This window comes from Arachis ipaensis, chromosome B7 (genome assembly GCF_059453495.1).
Source record: "Arachis ipaensis isolate K30076 ecotype BB chromosome B7, ASM5945349v1, whole genome shotgun sequence".
NCBI lineage: Eukaryota > Viridiplantae > Streptophyta > Magnoliopsida > Fabales > Fabaceae > Arachis > Arachis ipaensis.
Window position 1 is genome coordinate 12750909 of NC_142442.1, and position 11803 is coordinate 12762711.

The 11803-nt window shown below is 30.6% G+C and overlaps 1 protein-coding gene across 1 annotated transcript; it reads right to left on the reverse strand.

Moving 5' to 3' along the window:
• Window positions 1–441: 441 nt before the first annotated feature.
• On the reverse strand, window positions 442–1242 carry LOC107608478 (putative transcriptional regulator RABBIT EARS). Its single transcript, XM_016310256.3, has 2 exons — window positions 960–1242; window positions 442–674 (listed from the first exon to the last, which is right to left on the reverse strand). Exons 1-2 carry the CDS (start codon window positions 1240–1242, stop codon window positions 442–444), a joined length of 516 nt encoding a protein of 171 aa, XP_016165742.1.
• Window positions 1243–11803: the final 10561 nt, after the last annotated feature.

Here is an 11803-nt window from a genome sequence, read left to right on the forward strand (position 1 = left end):
AATGTAAAGACCCAATTGAAAAAAAATTTTAGTGCAAGGACTCAATTTAAAAAAAAAAAGTATAAGAACCTAGTTAAAAATTTTGCGAAACTATAAGAACACTAATTAATCTCCACTTGCGCCACATAATGAAAAAATGTTTAGTTTATCTACTTAATTAATGTTATTATTCTACTTGTTAAACTTTCATTAATTTTTGTGCAATGAAACTTTAGGCACATATATATAGAATAATCATCAGAATTTAAACTTCATAATATGTTCAATGTCTAGTTTTGCACCTAATATATCCCTAAAATTAAAGTAGCGTTGAAATTTTTGAAAAAGGGAAGAATAATTGCAAGCAACACTAGTAATTAATAAAAGCTTGATCATTGATGACAACGAATTAACTTGACAAGAGTTCTTGATTGTGTCCGAAATATACACTAAATAATAAAACTAGTTAACTTTTTGTTGTTTGGCGCCTAGCCTGAGTTCAAGATCCAAGTCTTCAATTCCATTATCGTTTAAACATGGCTTGAGGCAGAAAATGGTGGTAGTAGTCTTTAACTTCTTACAACTACTGATCACGGTGTCTTCAGGTTCTTCAAAATTCTTCTGTTGCCCCCTTTTAATTGAAGAAGAGTAAGAGCCTGTTATAGCATGTTGTTGGTTATCTTCTCCTGTGAGCACTATTAGAATAATAGTAAGAAGAAGAACTTAATAATAAGATTAGTATTCATAGGCAAATGCCAATGATAATTAAAATATCAACACGTATTATATTATATAGTTTAATGAAATATATCTATTTATCATTAAATTTTATGTGAATTTTTTTATCGACGATAGATGTGTTTATCAGTAATTACTTTTATTGACAGTCAAACCGTGCGTCGTTAAAAATCTGTGTAACTAAGTAATAATTATAATTAATTAAGCATGATTGATGAGTAATTAAGTGATGAATTAAGTACCTAATGATGATGATGATGATTGTTTGAGTCTAGCCCTATCTCTTCGGTGAACATTCATGTGACCACCAAGTGCTTGAGCAGAGGTGAAGTGTCTATGGCAGAAATTGCAAGTGTATGATCTTGGCGGCCATGTGCTTCCACCAAGAACTCTTGCTGCATCTTCTGCAAAAGCCCTCTCTTCCCATGATAAGTATGAGTAACTACTACTACTACTCTTCTTTCCAACAAACACTTGTTTTCTCTTCATCCACATCAACCACTTATTATCATATTCCTCCTCCATCTTCACTCACTTACTTAATTGCTTAGCTTCTCTATAAATATATATATAATCAAAGTAGCTAGCTACTCGATCATATCACTAGTGACTAGCTATATAGTGAGTGATCAACTAATATTAAGGAAAGAGAGGGAGGGGCTGCATTCTGCATATATATGTATATGAGGGAACACAAAGAGACTAGGTGTAAAAGGTTTCGTTGCTTATAATAATAACTCCTCTCATTGTTCCTTTGCCTTTTCTCCACAACCTCTTCAATTTAATTAATATTCATTCTAATTTCTTGTTAAGAGATATAACTTTTATCAATGTATAAATTTTTTAAAAAATAATTTTTTATAATATGATATCAGAGTTATTTTGATTAAAGATTTAGACTTTAATTTTTGTTAACACAAAAAAAAAATAATAAAAAATAAATAAAAAAATTAATTTATGCAAAATTTACACAATTCTATAAAAAATTTACATAAAAGAGCATATTAAAAATATAACATAAAACAATTGAGATGATAAATACATCTTAATATTAATATAGAATGTGTTTCTTCTATAACTATATATGATAAAGAGTATTTTAGAAAGAAAAAAAAATATATCAAGGTTATTTTCTATCTCTTTTCTATTTGAATTTTTTCTCATTAAATTTCAAATCACGACTATTTAAAAAAAATGATAAAGTTGTTCGTAAACAATCAAATCATTAACCCCGTGCATGTTAGTTGATTTATATTTAATTTTATAACTTGATTTATTATATAAAGATGAACCAGATATTTTACTTGTCAAAGAACTTATTACAAACTAGTAAGAAATTAATCACAGTGAATAACAGTGGTTACCAGACTGTATTGAAAAAAAAACCGGGTAAGTGGGGTCCCATTTGTGCAAGTGTGTTAGTTCGACAAATATTAAGTGTATATTAAAATCAGTCATTAAAATTAATTATTAATATAAAATATATATTAAAATATAAATATATATAAAAAATAAATTAAATCATTATTAATATATAAAAAAATAAATTAAATTACACTTATATTTATAAAAAAAAATATATATTGGTATATAAATAATATTTTTGGTGTTAGCTTGCATCATATTATATAATCAGTATTCACACGAATGAAGTATAGATAACGGTTATGATAGTAAGAAAACACTACCAAATTGGATCCATGAAGCTTCTATCAACCCTATACGGCAATAGTGTTGACTTATTTCCAAGTTTCTTTATTTACTTGTAAAAAAAATTCTCTATCAACATGTGAACAACTATGTATAGGTCATTTATAATTCTGTTCTATTACAGTAACTAATCTCTTGTAGATAGGCCCCTTTTTTTTTTCTTTTCAATTTTTTTCCTACTCTATGAGCAATTTAATATAAACTGTTCAAATATAGAAAATTGAGTGCCATGAGAAGTGAAAACCAACATAAATTAATTGTGTTGCCAAGCAAGCAACTAACTGCAACTTTATTATTGGTATTAGAAAATCATATATTTTATTGGTGCATATATACTTAATTACTTTAATTTGTTCACATAATAAAAATAGAGAATGAATATTAGGTTTGAATATATATATATATATATATAATGGTACAAAAGTATAAAGACAAAAGTTATTTTGCAAAAATATAAATATAACACCTTATATATAGAATTTAGTTAATAAAACTCACACACAAGCTAGTATAAGCAAAGTTTTAAGACTTAATTAATTTGATCATAAAAAATTTAAATGTATAATTAAATATATATATGAATTGAATTGCAAAAACTTCGTTGTAGAAAGTGTTAGATGAGGCTCTTCTAAAATGCAAATAGTTTAAAGAGTAAAGTGTTGTATATATACAAACACTTATGATAAGAAAATTAATATAATAGTTCCATTGCATTTTTCTTCTTTTCAATTTTGCTCTTGTATAGTTTCATTGTTTGTGATTGTGAACAAGGATTATATATTCCTTTCTGTGGTCCTTTAACAAATCATCATTTCATAAAAGTTCATTGGTTTGAGCCGTAGCTAATAGTCAACCTTTGATTTGATAATCTAAATTATTCTCAAGAAATTTGTACCTTTTACATGTTTTATTTTGTCGTTCTCGAACAAACACACATAATCTTCTTGCCTTAGGCTTGTTTTTCTTTTTTCCATTAATTATTTGTTTTTTTCTCCCATGTGGCGTTACGTTAATTAAGCTAACAACTGATCAAATGTATAAGTCAAAATAGTATTGGGATTAAGTCTCTCGCAAACGCGGCTTCTCAACCAAATCACATGAATAATGCATTTCCTTATTAGCCTCCTTTGACACTTGATGTGCTGTTAATAATTAACTGCCTTCAAAGTTGCTTGAAAAGTAGCTCATTATACAAGGCAATGAAAGAACTTTAATAATTTGTGTCTAAATTGAATTTTGTTGGCATAATTTTGACTCCGATCTAATTGGTGCGTGAAATTAAACTCCGCACAATTGAACCGACAAGTGCACCGGGTCATCCAAGTAATACCGTGAAATTAAACTCCGCATAATTGAACCGACAAGTGCACCGGGTCATCCAAATAATACCTCAGATGAATGAGGGTCGAATTCCACGGAGATTATCGGATTGAGCAAGCAATGGCTATCTAGTAAATCTTAATCAGGCGATTAGAAAAAATGGTTGTTTGTTTGAAAGTATAAATAAAAATAGTAAAGAAAATGAAATACCAGATTAGTGTAAAAGCAATGATAGATATTCAGTTTAGGCTTCGGAGATGCGTATTCTTTTCGGATTAACTTTTCTTATTGTCTACTTCGATAACGAATGATTCATTCAATGGCAGCCGTAATTGACTAACTCATGTAGCATCCTCATCAAGTTAGTCTCTTCTAAACCATAGCAGTCTACCATATCCGAGCAACTCATGTAGCATCCTCATCAAGTTAACTCATGGCTTTCCACTATAGCCGAAGGTGAAGATCTAAGCAATCCACTCCCCTTTGCGATCCTACTCAAAACGCCACAGACAAGGTCAGATCTTCTGGATCAGGGAACGCTGCTTTTCAAACTCTAGCTTTAACGCCACAGAGACCTCAATAACCCACGGTCAACGGGATTTTATGTCACGTATCCAAAGTCGCCCAAGCACGCTCTTGAAATCCACAGTGCACTCTCTAGCTGTGGTTCAATGCCATCCAGGTCATAACTCACATGGAACCCATGTAGAATAAGGATGATTGTCACGGGTCATTCTCAATTCATGAGTTGAAGAACGAAAATGCACTAGAGAATGGAATCAAACGTGTATTGAAATAGAAACAGTAATATTATTAATTCATGAGAATCAGCAGAACTTCAAACCATAATTTAGGAGGTTTAGTTGCTCATAACTTACAAAAAGTAATGTAAAACGTGTAAAAAGGCAAAATCCCTAACAATGATGATCTTTGTTCTATATATAATAACCTAATAACTAAGAAGTACAAAAGTATGATAGACTACACTAAAGGTGTGAAAGTCCACTCCTGGGCCCACTTTGGTTGAGTACTTGGGCTGAGCTTGGCGTCCAACTTGAGGGATGGGCATTGAACGCCCATTAGGGGGTGATTGGCGCTGCCTTGTGCCTCTTGGGGGCGTTGAATGCCGGGAATGGGTGGAATGTGGCGTTCAACGTTGGCTTAGGTTTCTTGGGGCGTTGAACGCCAGCAAGGGGGTAGCTCCTTGGCATTCAACGGCCAATATGGGCAGGCTTCTTCGAAGAAAAGTATAGACCATTATATATTGCTGAAAAGTTGTAGAAGTTAGCTTTCCAACGCCGTTGAGAACGCGTCATTTGGACCTCTGTAGCTCCAGAAATGTTCGTTTGAGTGCATGAAAGTCAGAATCTGACAGCATCTGCTACGCTTTCCTTACCTCTGAATTAGACTTTGTCAAAACTCCTCAATTTCAGCTAGAAATTACCTGAAATCATCATAAAACACAACAACTCAAAATAGAATCCAAAAATGTGAATTTTGCACTAAAACCTATGAAAATGTAATGAAACTTAAACAAAACATAACTAAAACAATATAAAAATGATACCAAAAAGCGTATAAAATATCCGTTCATTACTACTTTTATTTGTAAGCTTGAAAATATATTTTCAGATGCATACTCTAGTAGATATTTTACACAAAATAAATAAAATAATAATAAAATATTGATTTTGAATTTATTAACGAAGTTACTAAGCATCAACAATTTTGTTGCAATAATACTTTTTACACACCAAACACTTTTGATATCTATTGTATAAAAGTACGACTTATTAATTTATAACGACTATGCTACGTATATGTATTAAAACTAGCAAAAGACTTGTGCAACGCATGGGTTGAAAATTTTTGTTTCTTCTTTTGGATTTGTTTTTTCAGTGTTCTTAGATTGTCACTTTTTACATTAATAAAAAGTACTTTTATTATTCAATTCTTAACTAAATGTAACAGATTTATTTACTCTATCACCACTCAATACATAAGTATTTTTTCTAACTCTTCATTGTTTGCATAAGTATCATTGCTTTTCAAAACATTAATTTTGATGAGCACATCTTAGAATTGGCTATAGAAATCTTGTCTCACAGAACGTTCTATCTTGTTCAACTTCATAAATTATGCAACAACAAATACAACTTAAAAATATAAACAACATAATTAAGAAGATAAATATAAATAAGAACCAAAACCAATATAATTAAAGAAAATTTCATACACATACGCAAGTCGATAATTTATTAACCTAAGATCTCAAATTCAAGTAATTCTCCTAACACAACCAACTCCATCAATTCCAGTAACTCCACCGCAAACAACACTTTGAAATCAATGTACTCGGATACCGATATAAAAAGGAAAAAAGAATAGTTAATTCATAGATACAGGAAAGATATAAAAAAAATCCTAATAAAATACAAATGATCAGATATAGTTGATATAAGACCAAAGAAAAAGGACAAAATATTTACCTTAATTCTTTGGGAGAACTGCTTCTCCCAAACCACCTGTTAGAAATGCATGCATCAATTCCGCAAGTCATATACTAAAAATTCTTAATTAGAACATAAACTCCACTCTTTACTAATAAAGTTACAACTGAAATAGTAGGTTACTCAACTAAAAGGAAACATTTGAATTTAGAAGTTCAACAAGTAAAATGTTAACAGAACGTCTAAGTCCAGCCAACTTACAACAACCCAATTCAAGAAAACTACAACACCATATCTTTAACACAAAGAAACTAAATCACATATTGTAATTGAACATTTTAGGCAAATCACATTAGCAACAGTTGAATCTGATCCTAAATATTCATAGATGATGCCTCCTCATTATCATTCCAAATTTCATCTATACTCCTAGAAAAGGCATCTTCAAGTTTTTGCTTTGTAGATCTTGGTACATCACGGTATGGAATGCCAATCTCTTGTTGCAAACAATTTCATTCACCACACGAACAGATTTGTGCTAAGAAATAAGACAACAAAAATGAAATCTGTTAAATTTACTGAAATTTAATAAAAGAAGAAACATTTAAGCAATAAAGAACCAGTTCTACAAAAAACGCGATATCAAGGAATAATAGTCGGAAATACAACATAGAGATGAAAACTTACAGCAGGTAATATTGAACCAGAAATATGTGAAACAGGGTCTTTAATAGAAGCCACATTTGAAGCTGAAACAATAGCACACTAATTATACATGTTTTGATAGAGAAGACAATATTATTGTTACGCATAATACTAAAAAAGTGAACAAACACTTATTAAAAAATATCTTGGAAGTCAATAGAGAAAACTAAACTAACCGCATTCAAAACACGATTCTCAACACGTTCAATCAGCTTTAACATAAACTAATGTGTAGAAACTTTAAAAATATTATACGCAGAGCATAATGTGTCACTCTCAACGGGCTGAGGATCAACCATGAATACCAATTTTTTCCTATCAATTTGTACAAAAAATTGGATGCATCCAAGTGAAATTCTTCATTCTGACAATAGAAGAATAGAGAAATCAGTATCTGAATATACAGAGAAAAAAAAAAGAATAGAATATCAAACCCAAAAAATCAAAGACACAGAAAGAGAACAAATTAAAGAGTAGTAACAATACACATGACGTATCTTTAAGATACAAATTAAGGAAACCATCAATTGATATCACACTAGAGAGAATTTTACAGAATTTTTCACTTTTAATCACAACAGTTTTTTTTTTTAACATTAAATGAATAAAGATATATCATTTAACAGGTAGAAATATAAGAGATAAAGAGTTCCAGTCTAAAAAACATGGTGAAAAAAAAAGGGCAGAACATTAACATTATTAATTTACTGAATTAAATCCCCAATAAGAAATACAACATCAATAATTCAAAGATTAGAAACTAACTTAGCATCATAAATAAAATTAAAATAAATGTCTTGTTTTCTAATAAAGTTAAGAATGTGACCTGTAAGACATAAAAAATTTTTAAAATAAAAATACCACTAACCAAAAAAAATACACACACACACAACCAACTCCTAAATACATTACCGATTCCAAGAGAAACAACTCACTCATCAGTTTTAGATTACAAATAATAAATAACTAAATATTAAACATATCCAACTAAAATTCAAGTGGGATATAATAACACAGATAAGAATAAACTCCTCACTAATTTTATTTCAATATTAGTTGTAAAAAATACAGATTTTCATTATCACTTATAGCACCATATGAAATAAATGAGTTGTTATCAAAACTCATATCTGAATAGTTCACAATTTTTAGATAAATTATACGCATCAATGTAACAAATAAATAATAAATTAATCTCGTTTAGAAGTAACTCATGAAGAAACTAACCAAGATAAAAGAGCCATCATCTCTTAAAATCTCAGAATATTTTCGCCCCATTAAGTGTTGCACATCTCCATCATGGAGAATTAATGCATTGCAACCACCAGCGTGATTAACATAAACTTTTATTTTGTATCTACAATAAAAAAATAACAGTAAAAATATTTTAAAATAATTCAAAAGTCCTAAACTAACCCAAAAATCTACTAATTAAACAATATATAAATAGAAATGAACATAGTTCAAAAGATAACCTCAAAATTCCATCAGAACAATGTGTCAAGCAAAGGTGACAAAAGAGCTTAGATTAGTGAGCATCTATTTTTTCACCACACAAACAAACTGAATACCACCAATTTCTATCATTAGAGATAGATGTAATTGTATGATCCAAAAGAAACGAAAGAAACATGAGAAAAATAATTAAATTGAATCCAAACAGCATGCTTAATATCATTTATATTTATACAAAATCATATTAGACAACTAATCTACAAATATAATCTAAACTATTTTGTACCGGCTTTGTAAGGTTATACGCAGCACCCAAAGCCTCCATATCAACTTCAATAGATTCGATGTTGTCAGAAGTAACTGAGATTCTACTACCAAGAGATGATATTTCATCATGAGGCTACGAATTTTGAATGACATCCTCATAAATCGGTGAAAATATAGTTGGTGGGAGAAGTCTCTACACAAAAGGTTAATTGATCAAGATAGAAATAAAAAAGAAAAAATAAAAAAATCATGGTAACTATATGTCTTTGAAAGAACAAAAGATCAATTCACAGTAAACAAAGTCCAAAGTAAAAGTATGGAATGGAACTACTAACACTAGAAACATGATCTATCTTGAATTTGGTTACAATCACATGATCATCAGAACAGTTGACTACTTTAAACGTCCCAACATTTGGTCTATTTCTGACTTTTTTCCGGTCTACTTTAAACACAACTTCCTTTCCAATTACATCATCAAAGAATGGTGGATAAGGGGGTGCATACACAACCTACAATTAACCAGAAAAGTATAAAATAAAAATGAAGTCAACCAAAATAAATGAATGTCACTCAAAAGACCAAATATCATTAATAAATGAAAAAGTATAAAATATGTGTTTTGGTATTATGAAATATATATCTATACCGAGTGCTCAGCATCAAAATCCCGAAGAACTTCAATGAGCTTTTTCCCGAAGAGCTTTCATCCAAAATTTGCTGGTCTTTCTGAGTATAGAGAACTTCATGGATTGAATGGTCTAGCACATGCTGCTGCTACTGCTGATCTTTACATTATGACATGATGCAAAATTTTTTTACCTATTTACAATTTACATATTCAACTTATATTAAAAAAATGGATTCAGCAGTAATTGGGTAAAATATAGTGAATACACCATTCATTATATTCAAAAAAATATAGTATTTCCGTATACAGTAACAATGAGAACAGAGTTATTATTATAAAATATATAGTTAAACTTACTCTACAATAAATCAACTAATCATAAGTAAACTATTCGAGTTGAGTCATAAGAGACATAATTTTTTTTTGTTAAAAATTTTTATTTATAATTTTGTGCCATTAATGTCAAAATTGTGTATTAAAAGAATTGCGTATTTGACTCTCAAATTGACATGAGAGCGAGTCAATAAGATCCAAATGTTTTTGAAATTATTTTAGCTAATAAAAAAAAATCAGTCGAATAGAAAATCATGACTGATTTTGTGGTGTACATATATCCTTCTCATCATTTTAACAAAGAATGAACTTTTTTAATACCTAAGCTACATTAGCCATTCTAGGCAAAATGCACCTAAGAAATCCATCAAAACAAAAGAAATGGCCAAAAGATCACTTCCAACCTGTTTAATATAGATATATCAAAAAAGTACAAATCAATTCAACAACACATGAATATTCAGTCATCTAAATACCATAAAGCATTCACTTGGCAAAACCACATAAGTTAAGGAATAAACTAAATTGTGGAAGGAGAGATTTTTATATCATAAAAGAGCTACTGCATTTTATTGAATTTCAAAGAAATAAGTACAAACATAAAGGGCTAAATAGCTAATTTGCCCAGTGGCTAATGATATTGTAGCCACACCCTAGCACTTAATCTATTACATGAGAAAGATGCCCAAAAAATAACGCAAACAACTTATACAAAACATGAAAACACACACATATTCTCATCCACTACAATCCAATGCATCAAATGCTATTACATGGAGACAACCAAAATACCTAATGCCCTAGATTAGTCCTAATTAGTAGCTCTAGTTAACTGTCATGGGTAGCCACCTCAATTAACCCCATGTCCAGAGGAGCCGTCATTCCCCGAGCCACGAGACTCATCAGCTTCATCAAATTGCAGCCTTAAGGATCTTCTCAACCTCTTCAACGAATGCTTCACATCTTTCTCAGCATCAAGAGAGCCTCGATTAACGCCAACCACATACTCCTAGTGTAAACAATTGCATGAAAATATAATCCTAATTAGAGGGATAATTAATGAGTTCTAGTCAAATGAACTTGATCATAAAATTAAGCGCTCTGTCAAAAAAAAAAAATTGGCAACACTACTCACCTCTTCACTTTCATCAACTTCATCACATGAATTTTCAGAACTATCCACTTCATTTAACTTATCCACCACAGCATCAGCAGACTTTCTCTTGAGGAGAGAACACTATTAAATGACACAACATATTAGGTTCAATTTAAACACAATTCAAAAAAGGGTGAAAAGTAATACAGAAAAAATAATAGAAGAAACTCGAAACATGGAATCTTAGCATCTTCATCAGCTCCCAAGTCAACAACACTTGATTCCTTTTGGGTACATTGAGGCGAACCAACAAAGAGTTCGGAGCAGCTGGAAGGAGTCAATCCCAAATTCGGTGATTTGGTAACCTTAGAGGGTTACCCAAATGATCTCTCTCCTTTTGGTACAAACCCAGCCTTGGATAATACAAAGCACATTTGATATAAGATATGAATAAAGGTGGAACAACCAAAAATTGAAAAATTTAAGAAAGAATTTATTAAAATGAAATAATAGGTGCGAATTCCGTTTTATACCTTTTCAGGACTCAAATCTGAACCAGAGAGCTCAAACATTTCAACTATTGCAGCATCATCACAAACACGCCTCACTGGATAAGTCCCTTTGAATTTTTCCATCCCAACAGGCCTACTAAAAACCTTGAACAGCATAGTTTTTCCAACAATTTCTTGGAATATAGGAGGAGACTGTGTGCCAAACACAACCTACAAACAATATAAAACAGACACAACAGAAAAAATGAATCGGTAGAAATCGAAGGATAAGAAAACTCTTTAACAATAAAATCAGCACATAAAAAGAATATAGCATTCGAGTGACTTACATCAACATCCTTAAGATGTTGTTCAAACAGTTGGGCACAAGTCTTATTCAGTAGGTAACTTGCCTCACAATCAAAGAGGACAAAAATAGAAACACCAGTGGAATCCTCAACCAACACCTTCACTCTAAACCTAGATTTTTTTAAGATGCACATAAATACTGGCCTAAGGTTAACAACTACGCAGAAATAATTCACTATTTAACAAAGCACAAAGGAAGCATTGTAAAATATTTATACCTAGGAGTCACATTTGTAACATGGATATTGCAAAATTGACA

Excerpts from the sequence above, each read along its gene's own strand:
- LOC107608478 (XM_016310256.3), bottom strand. The coding sequence starts at position 1,242 with ATGGAGGAGGAATATGATAATAAGTGGTTGATGTGGATGAAGAGAAAA. Across the intron at positions 675-959 it reads ATCATCATCATCATCATTAG|TGCTCACAGGAGAAGATAAC; the intron begins GTACTTAATTCA and ends TTATTCTAATAG.